General features: G+C 44.0%; 3 protein-coding genes across 3 annotated transcripts; 1 reads left to right on the forward strand and 2 right to left on the reverse strand.

Moving 5' to 3' along the window:
* The first annotated feature begins 6,352 nt into the window (after window positions 1-6,352).
* Window positions 6,353-7,503, forward strand: LOC102700922. Its single transcript, XM_006660232.2, has 2 exons — window positions 6,353-6,523; window positions 6,609-7,503. The coding sequence occupies exons 1-2, from the start codon at window positions 6,353-6,355 to the stop codon at window positions 7,173-7,175; spliced, it is 738 nt and encodes a 245-aa protein (XP_006660295.2). The 3' UTR covers window positions 7,176-7,503.
* A 2,907-nt stretch (window positions 7,504-10,410) lies between these two features.
* LOC102701198 (pollen receptor-like kinase 4) lies at window positions 10,411-13,020 on the reverse strand. Its single transcript, XM_006660233.3, has 2 exons — window positions 11,371-13,020; window positions 10,411-11,293 (listed from the first exon to the last, which is right to left on the reverse strand). Exons 1-2 carry the CDS (start codon window positions 12,854-12,856, stop codon window positions 10,584-10,586), a joined length of 2,196 nt encoding a protein of 731 aa, XP_006660296.2. The 5' UTR covers window positions 12,857-13,020; the 3' UTR covers window positions 10,411-10,583.
* A 783-nt stretch (window positions 13,021-13,803) lies between these two features.
* LOC102701474 lies at window positions 13,804-15,507 on the reverse strand. The gene is made up of 3 exons (XM_040527059.1): window positions 14,582-15,507; window positions 14,230-14,500; window positions 13,804-14,131 (listed from the first exon to the last, which is right to left on the reverse strand). The coding sequence occupies exons 1-3, from the start codon at window positions 15,476-15,478 to the stop codon at window positions 13,995-13,997; spliced, it is 1,305 nt and encodes a 434-aa protein (XP_040382993.1). The 5' UTR covers window positions 15,479-15,507; the 3' UTR covers window positions 13,804-13,994.
* Window positions 15,508-15,958: the final 451 nt, after the last annotated feature.

Consider the following 15,958-nt stretch of genomic DNA (forward strand, 5'->3'; position numbering starts at 1 on the left):
ATATTTGTTTATGCTTTGTATATTTACAAAACTATACTCCGACACCCTATAAAAGAAATTATTTTTAAAAATATACATATAAGGATAACTTTTAAAATATGAATTTTACAGATGATCTCCTTGCAACCCTATGTGGCCACCTGACTTAAAAAACACCCTAGCAGAGTCTATAAAATTCACTTTCTCCCTATAACTCTCTCGACAGACGTCTGTTATGTCAGAAAAAAAGGTCCTTCCAAATGGCGTATTTTTTGGAAAGAAAAGGCTTATGAAAATATATGAAATAAAAATATGTTTTTGTAAATATTAAGAAAAAAGAAAACAAAAACTCTAAGAGAAGGCCGTAGCATCTGGGCAGTCTATCTCGCAAGGCCCATGTGATGGCTGACTGATGGGCCCTGCCCATCTGGGTGCTTCATCTTCTTTTAAGACGGCCCGTGCAGCCCTCCTTTGCTGCAACTAAAACGGGCAGGGGTGGTAATGAGCCCCTAAGTCGAGAATTTTGTGCAATATAAAATTTAAGAATTGGGTTTAAAAGAAACGTATCAAAATTTGATATAGTCTATTTGATGCCACTGAGTTTATCACACTTCAATAGTTTACAATTAACATTGTCACTTTTCTACAATATACTAAGGAGTTGTCAATTGTTCTACAATATTGCCCTGGGCTGATGATTTTTTTTCAGAAAATGCCTAAAAAGCTCTTATATACATGCAAGATTAATAATTGATTTATACCTTTAAAAGTTTCAAAAAATGTGCTTTTTTTCATAGTCTCCTTGCACAATGTGGAACGGTGGAGTATGTTTCAATATTTTTAATAAGTATATATTACGTTGCATATAATGGATAAATTGTGTTTTACAAACAAAAAATAGAATACAAAATTTTAAGATTAAACACAAGCTTTCACTCATGTAAAGAGACTGCACAGAAAAATTTATTAAATTCTGATACTTCTAAGGGTATAAAATCAATAGTTAACCTTGGAAAAAGGTTAAATACTTTTCATGGAAACTTTATACTCCCTCTGATTTTTAAAGTTTAATACAATTGACTTTTAGACAAACATTTAATTATTCATCTTATCCAGTTTTTTTTTGCAAATATGCAGAAATATAAGTCACATTTAAAATTATATCGTGTATGATTGAAAATTATATATATAACATATATAAAAGAGGCTGTGTCGATCGGATGGTATATGTTAGCAAGTAATGCTCATATCTTTTCGTTTATGCTTATGCTTGTAAGCCAAATTTTAAATTTAATTTTGGATTTGATTTGGAGTTTTTTCATCACAACGTTTTCCTATTTTTTAGTCTTTGCTTTTATAACTATGAATATGAATATAAAAGTTTTATACATAAATTATTTTTTAATCATTAGGTTTCCTTTATAATTCTAAACAGCTAAAAAATGGGCTTAAAAATGAATGGATAAAGAGCATTTTTACCATCTTGAGGAGGTCCTAAGAGATGCCACATTTTTCTATATAAATTTTGGTACCTAGATAATAGAAGATAACAAAATTTATATTAAAAAAATTGGTACCTCATGTTACGTTCTTAAGAATGAGAAAAAAAGCTCATGGGTAAAATACCAGCTAGCTAGTAGCAACTACATTCCCCATCAATTGATCAGGCTATAACTGATCAGCATTATAAAAATAAACTAACTAATAAAAGTTATAGGTAAACTTTTATATATGTACTGGTGGTTGCACAACCAAGATTAAAATAAATGACGAAAAAACTCTAAGATAAACACTAGGACTAATTGTCAAAATTTAATAAAACTGGTCACGCATATTCGTGCATATGTAAGAAAAGGTGCAGGAGAACTTTGTTGCATCTTTCACTACAACCATTTCTTAGAATTTCACTACAACCATATCTTAGAAAGCTGTTGATCAAAACACATATATTCGCGCCGCGTTCCAAAACTGATTGATCTTTCCGGAAGTGCTAGGTTGACATATCTCCACTCAAACATTCCAATTTGCCCGTACCTAAAAGATTAAAAAAAAACTCAAAAGGTATATGGAAAACCTGCCTGTAAAAATTTCACCCAAATGCCACTCCTTTATATGATAACTTTCGGGCTTATCTTTTCACTTCTATTTATACTTATAAGCTAAAATAAAAATTTTAGCCTTAAATTTGAAGTTGATTATATGATATTTATTGTAGTTTATTTTTTAGTTTTTTGCTTTTAGATCATTTAGAACATGTATAAAAAAATTATTTATAAATTATTTTTTATTTACAAATATAACGTTTAGCTTTTTCAGATAAAAACCAAAAGACAAGGGATTTTCGTTTTCATACTCGGTAGTTTCTTCTTTTTATATAATAGCAACCCACACCAACAACCAATGAACTCGGTTAACGATCGAGATTTTTATTAATTAAGAGACATTCCCCTCAAGTATGGAATATTGGAGTGTGCTGTAATTATTTTATTTAATTGTATGCCAGTCAGGATTTAAAAGTAACTCGAGACTTCTAACTTCGATATTCCTATTAAATTACATGCAACAGTCAATTACACCTAAAATCTAAACTGATAGAAAAAACGGATAATTTATTTTATACACTCTAACCCAACTATATTCTAATGAAATGAATGAATGCTACGTAGATGGTGGCGCTTTTCCACTCGATATTCACGTACGATATGATATTGAACAAAATGGAATCACAAGTTTCTTCGCGGTTTCTAGACCCTCATGAGAGACGAGACGACACATGCCAGCGACTTCCACACACATTGCCGGCCGGTCTAACGCTAGCTAGCTATACGTACCATCACTTACTGCCATTAATTAATTATACTTTGTGTGTGCTAGCTAGCTACCACCATTTTCCATCAGTTTGTGCGTGCATATCTGACTCGGAGGTGGCCACCGCCTCCATTTTATCGTGGCAATCCAACGGGGATGAGCAAACCGGGAAGACTAACGAGGTGTAGAGGAAGATAATGACAAGGAAGAACTACTTTATGTAGGACGATTGTTAGGCTTTTTCACCTAAACGGTATATTAGCAAACAAAAAATAGTTTATGAATAAAAAATAATTTATGAATAAAATTTTTATATACATGTCTTTGGCGATTTAAAAGCCAAGACTATGAACTTCGATAAAAAAACTAAATTAATTCTAAATTAAAGGTTAAAATTTAAATTTTGGCTTATAAGGGAAGCACAAGCAAAAAAATTCTTAGGCTGTGCTTTTTTCCTAATCTAAAAGATGAATAATTTTTTATATCTATTTAACAGTATAAATGATAAAATTAATCACGGTTAAAAATCTACTTTAGAATGATAACATGATAAACTTCTTATATATAAACATTTTTTATTAAAAAATGTTTTGTTTAGCCGTTTAGAAAATGTGAGTATAAGAAAGAGCTTATACAAGGAAACACAACTTACTATCTGCGTTGTGACGAAGCCAGACCAACCCCAATAAATGGCCGGCCGGCCGGCCGGCCGAAATACTGAGATGGGTAATGGCATGCATTTTCAGGTAGACCACAAGCTGGCTTTTGTTGACGGCTTTATCCAGCTCAGACAACCCACTAGTTAGGTTTTTCTAGGTAACGGAAAAGCGCGTACAATTCGTACACGTAATCTATTAAAAATTAGAATGTGTAGTAGCCACTTTTTACTATATATGTATGTGGACGATGTACATATAAGGGCCACTTCAAGAGGAAGTTGGAACAGGGTGATATGGCTTTACAATAGTAATTCTTTTTTATCATATATAAATATACCGATATGCATAGGATTAGTTGCATCGGGAGGTTTTATATATCGAAGCAATCAGATCTTATCAACCTATGAAAATGATTTCATATTGATCCTTTCATCCTTAAGTATCTTTCTTGGACAAAATAAACTTTATTGATTGTAAAAAATACATCAAGATATAATTACTCTAACACCACTATAAGTCTGTGCATAGTTAGGATACGTGCTTCCTATAGTTAGTAAAAATAGATAAAAAGAAGAATTGGATGATAGCAAATGTCATGCCGTACATAAAAATACTCGTTTTTAATAAATGTTAGGGCATGTTCAACGGTAGAGTCTATTGTAGGCTCTATCTCAAGCCATCTCAGTAATAAGAGTCTATTTTATAATGATACGTATAAAGGTAGAGTCAGGTGTGGTTTTTTCATCAATGCAATAAAATATTTTTATTAAGCTAGTTTCCTTTTTCTACATTGCCATGCAAGAAAGTTTTTTTAATAAATACTAAGAGTCAACTCTAAGCCGTTGCCATGCATGACAACAGTTTTTCTCTCTCCTTCTCTCTTTCCTCCATGTCACCAAATTTGCTTATGTGGCGACTAAGAGAGTGAGCTAACAGACACCTTTGTACGTGCCCTTAGATGACTAGAACTCATTTTAGGATAGAGATATATTTATTAACCAAGCAAATATGTATCGTTATTTGCCATATTACTTCTAAAAATATGTCTAAATGCTTCAGTAAAGAACAATAATATTTTATTTACTCCTTGTTTTAAATTGAACCTTTTGACACCTGCTCTCTCCTTTTTAAAATAAGTTCATTTTCCCTTTTAGATACGACGTTTGATTTCTTTGTTTTATTTAAGGTTTTTTACTATTAATATTTTTTTATTATTACCAGATGATAAAACATAGTATTTTACTCCTGACTATTTTATAATATTTTATAATTTTTTAAATAAACAGATGATTAAATGCTGGAAAAAAATTGAAGTCCTTCGGGCCGAGGGGGCTAGCATTTGGGACACCTAAACGATAATGGCTAGTGGGACAACACTAATGCCAGGGAAAATCTAGGATGTAATCAGCTTTGGGCAACTATGGTGACAGCGGTATGGCAATTAATTCATACAGTTTACCTGTCAATCGATAGCTCAGAGCATATTCACAATGCTCAAGCCTACTTTTTGTCAACATTTTTTTCTTTTTCTTTTTACTTTTGCGCACGTTACCGAACGGTTAAAGATGTGTATTTAAAAAATAGATATATAGAAACTCATCATTAGATTTCTAAACTAAATTTATAAACTTTATAACGATTAATTTCATCGTTTATATCTTAAACATCTTATCACAAAAATCAACAATTTTTTCCTCTTTTAACCAGAAGGAAGACAACCGAATGGACATTTCTGCCTCGGTATGCACGTATGTGCATGTATGAATCCATAAACCCACACACCCACCCACACATGCATCCTGCTTGATTTTTTACAATTAAAGAGGTAGGAGAATGTCGGCCAAAAGGCAAAAATTTCCCTTTTCAGGGCACTTACCTTCTTATCAGCAAAGCAAACGATTGCTTACTGCCTTATAGACTGACGGTCCTCACATGATATGTTTAAGAAGGTTTGCAAAAGGCCGACTTGTAAAGCTATCATTGTTTTATTATGAATATTTTTATTTTGTGAATCTTTTTGTTTTTTATTTTAAAACTAAACCCCACTGCGTTTATTTTTATACTTGCACACCTGACCAATTTCGCCTAGCGTAATCAAATAATATTGTTATACCATGGACAGTTGGCATGGTAGCATTATTTGGTCATGCCAGTTAAATTGGTGTGACCATTGCCACACCAGATGAGGTAAGACTACTAAAAATACAGATTTGTAAATAAATCTGAGTGAACTTTAATCTAAATTTTTCAAAAGTAAGAAGACTCACAAACAAAAAAAAAATCATTGTTTGGGCGTGATTTACATTAGACCAATAGCTCTACCATCATTCCCAAAAAAAAAATCCAGAGGACGCAAACTAAATCTTCCTTTACGAGTAAAGGAGTTTTTCTGAAGAAAAAAAAGAAGCCAGAACAGCAAAAGGAAACAAAAAAAAACAAGGACAAAGATGAACAGCACTGGGGGGGGGATCGATCCTTCGTCACAACTCGGTGACAGGATGTGGTTTGGTCACCCCATCATCTGACCTTTCTCTTTTCAGTTTTTTCCTTGACCATTTTTTAGGTCACCATGACATGCATGTCTAGCTTTTTTTTCCCCCTATTTTTCGTCTTGCCTTCGTGGAACCTGAATATGTTTCCACCAACCAACTAAGCATGCAATGCCGTGCACACTTAATTTGGTCATCTTCTACCTTTCGCTAGCTACCTCGCTAGTGCCACTTCCATCGATCCATCGTCGGCTGATCACTATATATATAATCTCTCCACATGGAGATCATGAAGGTCAGTGCAGAGACGCCTCAGGTTGCACTACTTGCACCGGCCACCTAGCTTCTGCGACGACGCACTCGCCGTGGAAGACAGCGTGCAGGCAGCCGCGCGCGGCGGCCGGCGAGAGAGCGATCATGGCGGCGTGGAAGGAGGCGTACTTGGACCTTGTGCTGATCCCGGTGGGGGTGCTGTTCCCCGTCGTCTACCACGTCTGGCTGTGGCGCGCCGTCCGCCGCAGTCCGCTGTCCTCCACCGTCGGCATCAACGCCGCCGCCCGCCGCCTCTGGCTCCTCCGCATGATGAAGGTATGTACAACTGTGGCGGTGGTGGTGTGTGTTCATGGCCGGCCGGCAGCTGAAGTAGCCATGGATGGATCATGGATGGGTGCAGGAGAACGAGAAGAAGGCGGTGCTGGTGGTGCAGTCGATGCGGAACGTGATCATGGGGTCGACGCTGATGGCGACGACGGCGATCCTCTTCTGCACCGGCGTGGCCGCCGTCCTGAGCAGCACCTACGCCGTCAAGAAGCCGCTCAGCGACGCCGTGTTCGGCGCCCACGGCGAGTACATGATGGCGCTCAAATACGTCACCCTCCTCCTCGTCTTCCTCCTCTCCTTCCTCTCCCACACCGCCGCCATCTGCACCATCAACCAGGCCACCTTCCTCGTCAACGCCCTCCCCGCCGCCGACCTGCCGGTGACCAAGGACTACATCGCCGACGTCCTCGAGAGAGGCTTCCTCCTCAACCTCGTCGGGAACCGCCTCTTCTACGGCGGCGTGCCCCTCCTCCTCTGGATCTTTGGCCCGGTCCTGGCTTGCATTTGCTCCATCGTCATGATCCCCATCCTCCACAGCATCGACATGGTCTACGTCGACGATGGCAGCAGCAAGAGCGAGGTCAACGCTGCCAGGGTGGAGATAGTCTACGAGAGCGACGATAGCGTTATGCAAGTTTGACCACCCATGGTGTAGGGTACCGTCCATCGTCGAACTCTCTAACCCGACAAACCTACTACACAGAGAAAACCCTACATGGGGTTCTCTGTGTCGTGCTCCAATTTATTGGTGAGAAAAATGTACGTGAGAGATTCATCGATTTCAATTTCTAAGAAGCATTAAGTAGCACCACGTTTTATGTGTAGGGTTTGCGTGGATGTATTCTCATTTGTAACGAAGTTTTATCGAGACATGTTTGTCATGGCGCATGGGAGTCGGACAGCGTGCTTGCTTGGTGCTGGAACTCATGGTCAGGGTCACTAATCGGTAAACTCCATGCACAACAATGTATAACGTCTCTGAATTGTTGCATTTTTCACAATAAGATGTCTTCGTCTATATAAATTGGTCTTCTAGACCTTTTCATGGAAGTGGTTTTTTTTTTTCAATTTATCACTTAACTAGACATACACTTGTTTTATGCATTTCACATAAAAGAAGTCATCAAAAGAGTTGACCAAAAGAAAATGTACGATAGACTTACCATGCAGTTCCAAATTCGACCAATAGCAGTCAAAGCAAAAGTAAACATATTAATTTAGCTATACATCAATAGTGTGGTGGTTAATGATCACTCAAGAATTGGAAGAAAAAAAAAGACATTGTGTTGCCGTAGACCGCTAGGACACGAACAATAGACATCACATGACAATTATTATATAGACGTACTCCTGCTTTTATAACTTTATTAAGTTCTTCCTCTCTCATCCCAATAAGTACGTACTAACTTATCTTATCGCTACGAATCTAAATATAGGTCTATCTATATTGGTAAACAGAAGTTGTTTTTTTTTTTTTTGAGAGAGCGTAGGAGGTATGCATTTGTGAGCTTGGTGTGGTAGTGGCACACGCGTAGACTTCATGCCACATGAGCCATGGACTTCCTCCTACCAGTAATTTGCAGAAAAAAATGGGTATTCCGGTACAAAATTACAGGACATGACTTTATACCCTAAATCCTACCGGACACAGCAGAAAAAATAAAGTGTAAATGGAACAATTCCCAAAACAGACAGAATATTTTCATGCCATTAATTGCATTAAGAAGAAATATGACCCTTTGCCCCCATCCAATAATCTTGGAGCAAGGACAAAAAAGTGATATTACCCATCTATCTGCCCTTGGTTTTTGTTATAATAAATACTCCGTAGGGTATATCTAAATCATCATTTCATATAGAAATTTATCTATAATATGCCTCACTACTGATATACTCTCTCCGATCTCAAACAAGTTACTTTTAAAACTTAGTTATATTTTGTACCACATTTTATCATCTGAGTTTTACTTTATATCACCTTTAAGCCCATTTTTCAATTTTGATCGGATAATTTGTCATTGTTGTAATTTGATATCGTTAATGTGTACTAAAAAATTATCTAGGATGATCCAAACCGCTATAATGACAATTTACCCTGTCCATAGTAAAACTTTAATGATAAAATGTGAGCCAAAGTAAAATTAAATTGCATATAATCAATACGAGATAACTTTGACCATATGAATTATTTAAAGTATATGATTTTGGCTATATGAAAGATGATATATTTAGGTTTGTCGTGACTAGAGCTTTCATACTATTATACTTATGTAAAAAAATTTCAAGTTAGGTTAAAAACTAAGTAGTCGGAGTGTTATAGTATTGAGTTTGAAAGTTCAAAGCTATATGTTGTTCACAGGATCAGAGGGAGATGTAGTTTGGCGACGCAAGTTGAGCGGTATATCTACATTCGCACGTCGGTGTGCTCATGTTTACGTCTGGTGTGTGCACATGTGTAACTAGGGGTGTAAGGGGTGTAAGTGGATATGCCCGCCAACTCGTTTATAGGCTAATTAAGCATAGCAAGATTTTCTAAATTCCTGCTTTTAGGCAAAAAGACCAATCATTCTGATTATATTTGTCCGTATGATTAATTAGTAATTAAAATACATTATATATATTACTTTTATATATGTGTCCTTATCAATTTAAAAACAAATGTTATAAAATAAACTATAATAAAAATCACGAAATTTTAGCATTAAAATTTTAGTTTATAAGGAAAAAAAACTGAGGCAGAAAGCTCCGAAACAGAAAGCCAAGTTGTGGAAGTGTACAAACAAAATGCAGAGGTTTCTCACATAAAAGGTTGTGCACCTTGCCATTGCCATATTGATCTTTGCATCCTTTGTGCATGTTCGAGTATCTTGCAATGCACAAGTTGCATTTTGGTGGATGCTTGATACTTCAGAGTGGTAGTCAGTGTCTGGGAGATCACGATATATAGCAATCTCGCCCACAGCAAGGTGTGGTGGAGAAAGTAAAGTATTACCTTTGTTTTATAACATAATATGCTTGATTTTTTGTTTAAAAAGTTTGACCGTTCGTCTTATTTAAAATTAGTATAAATATAAAAAAAGATAAATCATGTTTAAAATTCTTTTGATAATAAAGTAAGTCACAAGCAAAATACATGATATTTCCATAACTTTTAAATACGATAAATAATAAAACATTACAAGAAAAAAGTCAAACATCTTACGTTATGAAACGGAGGTAGCACCTAAGTAGTTAATATTGTCGTTGATTTTAGATAATTTTTATCATCCTCAAGTATATTTTTTTCCCTCAGTATGTTAATATAAATGTTGTTAACTTTTTATTATATTTTTTATTATTCGTCTAATTCAAAAGAGTTACGTAATTATTATTTATGTTACTATGATTGGATTTATTACTAAATATATTTTAATTATAACTTATATTTTTACATATTTACATAACTTTTTTAAATAAGATAAATGATCGACAATATAAAAAAATTAACAGCGTCATATATTACCATAGAGAGGGAGTAAATTGTTGACGCTACTCACTCTAATTATCCTAAAATATAATAATCTTTAGATATGTATCTGGGCTTGTGGAGGTAACATTTTTTAATTGCACTGAGATACTACAAACTAAAACCAAAATATACAATATTTTTAGAGCATTTTTTCATCATTGAGAAGGTACATGAGGTATCACTGATTTTTATGTAAAATTTAGTACCTTCTAGTATCTAAGGTATTGAGAGGTATCAAATTTTATATAGAAAACGGTAGTATCTCCTCAGGTACGGTAAAATTACTCATATTTTTAGCTTTTTATGGATAGCAAAAATTTCCCAGTTGTACCCACTACATGAACAAACCTGAAAGTAAGGGGTGAGAAACAAAATGAATCAAATTCTAACGAAATTTTTTCCAAAAGATAAATATAGTACATATTTGCTAGTTTCAGAATGAGTGTGTTGGCATCATATGTATAGTTTACATAGTGAGCTCAAATTTACCAGCTGATGCTTAATTACAATTTGATGCGCGCTAGAGTGTGTGGTGCGAGTTCAGTTGATGGCGACGTTGGCGAAGTCGCCGTTGTCGCGGCCGGCGCCGTCGCTGATCGAGGAGTAGAAGGAGTAGTCCTCGTTGGCGTGCTCCTTCCCCTCCCTGAGCTCCTCGATCCTGTCCACGGCGGTCTTGAGCTCCCACCGGCTGTCCACGCTGGTCTCGCAGCACGCCATGCCGATCTTGAGCAGCTTCACCATCTCCGCCTTGCACTCGTCGTCCTCATGCCTCAGGTCGGCGTCCACCACCGCCTCCAGCCACTCCCCCTCCGGCGTCGACGCCACCACGCCGACGAGGTTGTTCTCAGGCGGCGGCGGCTGCGGCTGGTCCGACGGCGGCGGGGGTTGCTGTGGCTTGGCGGCCTCGTAGGAGGGCGGCCGGCCGGTGAGGATCTCGAGGATGAGGATGCCGAGGCACCAGACGTCGCTCTTCTTGGAGGAGCGGCCGAACTGCTTCCGCTCCGGCGACCGGAAGGCCACCATGAGCTGCGCCGAGTGCGACTGGTTCATCACCGGGACCAGCGCGTAGTCGGTGAGCAGCGGCTGGAAGCGCTCGTCGAGCAGGATGTTGGACGCCTTGAGGTGGCCGTGCGGCACCGTCAGCATCGGCAGCTCGTCGTACAGATACTGCAGCGCCCGCGCCACCCCCTTCACCAGCTTCACCCTCGCTGCCCAGTGCACCACCGCCTTCTTGATCCCCTTCCCTTCACCTGCCCAAAATCCATCTCGTTGACAAGGCGAGAGATGAAAACAATGGAGGTGGGTCACCGTGGGGGATAGATGATACCATGGAGGAGGTGGGCGAGGCTCTTGTTGGGGGCGTAGTCATGGATGAGGAGCTTCTCCTCCTTGCGGTAGTAGTAGGCGATGAGGGGGAGGAGGTTGGGGTGGGAGAGGCGGCCGAGGCGGCGCATGTGCTCCTCGAAGTCCTCCTTGCCGACGCGGTTCATCTCCTTGAACCGCTTCACCACGACGGAGTGGCCGCTGGTGAGCGTGGCGCGGTAGCAGACGCCGAGGTTGGCGCTGCCCAGCACCTCCGCCGTCGCCTTCAGCAGGTCCTGCAGCTCGAAGAACCTGCCCCGGTCGTCGCGCACGAACGTCAGCCGCCCCTGCTCCCCGGCCTTCCCCCGCGCCACCGTGCTGCCGCCGCCGGCGCTGCTGCTGCGGTCGTCGTTTGCGGCGGCGGAGCCACGCGGCGCGGCGTGCGTGGTCTTGGCCGGAGACGGGGGCAGCGATTGCATCGCGGGCTTCGTCGAGGCGGTCGGGCCGAAGTTCTCGGTGTTGTACTCCCGCCGCCTCTGCAACGCGACCACCGCGAAGCAGATGATGGCCACCGTGCCGAGGAACGCCGCGAGGACGCCGAAGGACGCCGACCACTCGGTGGGCTTCTGCTGCGTTCCGTCCTCGGTTGGAGCGGTGCCCGTCGTCGTCGTCGTCGTCGTCGCGGCCGCGGTCGTCGTTGCTGCAGGCGGCGACGGCGAGGCCCCGATCTTGTCCGACGCCGCTGGCGACGTTACCGGCGGAGGCGACGCCGCTTCGCATTTGGCTTCAACTGGCCCGCCGCAGAGCTTGTCGTTGCCCGCGAACATTTCTGACCCGAGGGATTTGAGGTTCGCCGGGATCTCCCCCTCCAGCTCGTTGTTTGCGACATTGAACTGCTTCAAATCCTTCTGCGGGAAGTCGGGGATCTTGCCCTGGAACTTGTTGTCATTGAGCTGCAGATCGAGGAGCCTCGGCACGGCGGTGAGCGAGCTCGGGATGGCGCCGGAGAAGCTGTTCCGTGACAGGACCACCTTCTTGAGCCACCCCATCCCGGCGAACGCGTCGGCGGGGATCTCCCCGGAGAACTTGTTCCCGGACAGGAAGATGGCGCGGAGCCCGCCGAGCTCCCTCACGTCGGGCATGGGGCCCGCGAACTTGTTGTCCATGAAGCTCAGCGTGCGGAGGCTGGTGAGGCTGCTGAGCGGGCGGAGGTCGAGCGTGCCGGACAGGCCCATCTTCTCCAGCTGCAGGCCGAGCACGCTGCCGCCGCTGCACATCACGCCGGCCCAGTTGGAGGCGTCGCCATCGCAGGGGCTCGTGCCGGGCGACCAGCTCCGCAGCGCGCCGCCGCCGTCCTCGATGCCGGCCTTGAGCTTGAGGAGCGCGTCGGCTTCTCCGTCGGCCGCCGCCGCCGCCGCCAGGAAGCGCGCGGCGTCGGCGGTGGCTAATGCGAGGCAGAGGCAGAACGAAACGGCTAGCACGCGCACGAGGAGGCACAGCGCTCCGGCCATGTCCAGCCCGCCGGCGCCAGCTCTTGACGACGGCGGGGCCGGGGGGCGTACGCAGTTTTCTCGGTAGGGGAAAGCAGCTAGCTAGGGAGATCGCGGGGAAGAGATAGCGGATTCAGGAGCCCTCCTCCGCCCTCGCGAGGAGGGTGGAGACGGAGATGGGGCGTCGTCGACCTAGCCGCATGGCCATTGCTGGCTGTGGCCGTCGTTCTTGCAGCCTAACAATAGCCGCTCCCATGCATGCATGCGTCGACGAGGTTGTCGCCATTTCAATGCCCCTCTCTCTCTCTCAGCTACTAACCTGGACTTGCTGTCTCAATTAGCTAATTCAAGCTGTCCTTATCAGATTCAGCATTTGGTAGGGCTCTAGCTTCATTTTTATCTCTTCAAGAGATGAAGTCCAACCAAATATTCTGCAGCAAGCTATCATAGATAAAGGCGAACCTAGCCAAAATTATCATTGGAGTCATCTCCATTGTACAGTATAGAGAAACATTGATCGAAATAGTATTTTAGTAGAGATTTTAGAAATCTCGTGCTAGCTCCGCCCCTGCAGGCTATAGTGATCTTAAAAAAATAAACCAAAGATGTGGAGCTCAGTTCGAGTAGCTTTACAGTTCCTCTAAAGACTCATCTCCTAGAGCTAAATTTAAGAGGAAGAGATCTATCAAACAGATCTTCAAAGTGACAATTTCAGCAATTCACCATCTCTATCTTTTTCTTATGATTATGCTTATATAAGCCAAAATTAAATTTCCCAACATTAATTTTAGAGTTGATTTTGAGGTTTTTTCAATGGAGTTTATTTTACAGTCTTGGATTTCAGATCACCGGGAATACATATATTAAAGTTTTGTTCACAGTTTTTCATTTATAAATATGTCGTTTTGTTTTTTTATAAAAAAACCAAACAATCATAGTGGCACTAAATTATGCCATGTATATTGAGGAAAACGTCTTGCAAATATGCAAGATTGTTACTATTATATTCCATAGCCGACCATCTAAATATACATTTGCATTTCAATAGTTCAGAATGGAAACTGAATTATGATATGTACATTGGTGCCTACGGTTTACTGAAACATGATAAGCTGACAAGCATCTATACAATTACACTACGGTTTAACACGAGGTAGAATTAGGAGAATTCTACAAATTTGCTTAGAATCCACAGCACCAGAGTCATCTCGAAGGCGAAGATGGTGTGGAGCAATCCCCTGTCCAGCGTGAACCCGAACAGCGTGATTCCGCCGCTGTTGTGTGACAGATACGTCACTGCAATAAATAAAAAATGGCGCGAGTGAATTTGAATCTCTCAACTGGTGAGGAAAAGAGAAAAAAAATGGCGCGAGTGGGTAATTTGTCTGGTGTACCGAGAGCGTGTCTGCTCCTGTAGGCGCACGCCGCCGCCGTCGTCCCGAGCTCCGGCTGGTGCGACGCCGGAGCGGCGCCGGCCGAGGGGTGGAGCGCGTCCATGTCGCTGGCCGACGAGCTGCTCGTCGCCGCTGGTTTCGCGTGGTGCACGGACTCCATCGTCATGTGCCATTGGCTCGCGATGGACACGATCCTTTGGGCTCTGTGCGTGATCCTCGCCGCGCCGAGCAGGCACATGAAGAAGCCGCTCAGCTGCACCGACGAGCCGACCTGCGCGGCAGGCGAGGAGGGTGAGCGCCGTGTCGAGCCGAGCGAGCTTACCGCGACGGAGGAGTGGCTGTGCCGTTGTACCAGGAGGTCGCCGGAGTTGGCGAAGCTCTTGCCGTCCTTGGAGGAGAGGGCGACGAGGAGGGCGCTGAGCTGGCTGACGGTGATGGTGACGAGGCAGGAGATGATGAACGCCCTGTAGCGGTGGCTGGTGGCGAGGAGCTGCGTGCGGATGCGGCGGTGCTCGGCGAAGATCTCGGCGGCGGAGGCGCGCGCCTCGACGTCGAACATGTGGTAGATCCCCTCGAAGCGGAGGATCTGGAGCTCGCACGTGAGGCGGAACAGCACGCACACGAGGAGGAAGACGCCCGTGCGGTACACCCACGACGCCACCGTGGCCACCAGCGCCACCGCGCGCCACGGCACGCCGGCGGCGCCGGGGAGCAGCGGCGAGGGCGGCTCGACGCGCACGGTGGCGAAGAAGAAGACGGCCTTGTGGGCGGCCTCGACGCAGAGCGACGGGAGGAGCAGAGCGGCCAGGAGGCGGAACGCGCGGTCCAGCTCCCGCGCGTAGCCCCGGCGGACGAAGGCGGTGTCGTCGCGGAGCCCGCCGTCGAGGAACAGCAGCTGCCGGAGCCCCCCGCAGCGGCGGAAGAAGGCGGCGAGCGCGACGAACGAGATGACCGCCAGCCCCGACGCCGGGATCTGCGCGACGCGGTTGAACGTGATCGCCGACGCCGAGACCGGGGACATCCCCGCGTCGGCGCGGGTCGAGAGCGAGACGGCCGCCGGGACGGCGAGCGCCAGCGCGAGGAACGCCGCGTACGAGGCGGCCCGCGCGGCGCGGGAGGAGTGGTCCAGCGCGCACCACTGCAGGAACACCCGGAAGTTGCGCAGCTCGTCGTGGATCACCGACTTGCTCCGCGCGTACACCGGGTTCAGCAGCAGCAGCGGCGCCCTCGACGACGACGACGACGACATGGACGTCTCCTCCTCCCCCTCCGACTCCATCCCTGCAATACCCGGTGGCCCGGCGGCGATCAAGCTAGCATCATCGTAATATAAATAGTCAGATCGCCGACGTCGTGATCGATCGAGGAAAGGAGAGGCGGGAGAAGGTGGACTCGTGATCGTTCACAGGGGCGGCGAGGTGGTGGCCGGCGAGGTAGCAGTAGCGGCATGCGAGTGATGATGAATGCAGCAAAAGGCAGGCGAGATTGCGACTACCTACGCACGAGGACGAAGGGTTCGATCGATCTTGACCGCCATGCATGCATCGTCCATGCTGTTCGTTCTGCTTTAACTCTTTTTCGGGGTCAAAGGTTGTCACTTGGTCAGCTCGATGCACTCTCTTCTCTTGGCTGACCTGATACTGAACTGGACGACTTGTTTACCCGAGAAAAAGTAGTGTGTGTGTCTGGTTTGTAGCCAAACCTGACCGTGCCAAAGAATTTCTAATTT

This window comes from Oryza brachyantha, chromosome 8 (assembly GCF_000231095.2).
Source record: "Oryza brachyantha chromosome 8, ObraRS2, whole genome shotgun sequence".
In the NCBI taxonomy this organism is placed as follows: domain Eukaryota; kingdom Viridiplantae; phylum Streptophyta; class Magnoliopsida; order Poales; family Poaceae; genus Oryza; species Oryza brachyantha.

Bases quoted from the DNA above. Each gene is read 5' to 3' on its own strand.
- LOC102700922 (XM_006660232.2), top strand. From the start codon at position 6,353: ATGGCGGCGTGGAAGGAGGCGTACTTGGACCTTGTGCTGATCCCGGTG. The intron at 6,524-6,608 runs GTATGTACAACT...GGATGGGTGCAG, and splicing joins GGCTCCTCCGCATGATGAAG to GAGAACGAGAAGAAGGCGGT.
- LOC102701198 (XM_006660233.3), bottom strand. From the start codon at position 12,856: ATGGCCGGAGCGCTGTGCCTCCTCGTGCGCGTGCTAGCCGTTTCGTTC. The intron at 11,294-11,370 runs GTATCATCTATC...GATTTTGGGCAG, and splicing joins CCTCGCCCACCTCCTCCATG to GTGAAGGGAAGGGGATCAAG.
- LOC102701474 (XM_040527059.1), bottom strand. From the start codon at position 15,478: ATGTCGTCGTCGTCGTCGTCGAGGGCGCCGCTGCTGCTGCTGAACCCG. The intron at 14,501-14,581 runs GTACAACGGCAC...CCTGCCGCGCAG, and splicing joins CCAACTCCGGCGACCTCCTG to GTCGGCTCGTCGGTGCAGCT. The intron at 14,132-14,229 runs GTACACCAGACA...TATTTATTGCAG, and splicing joins CAGGAGCAGACACGCTCTCG to TGACGTATCTGTCACACAAC.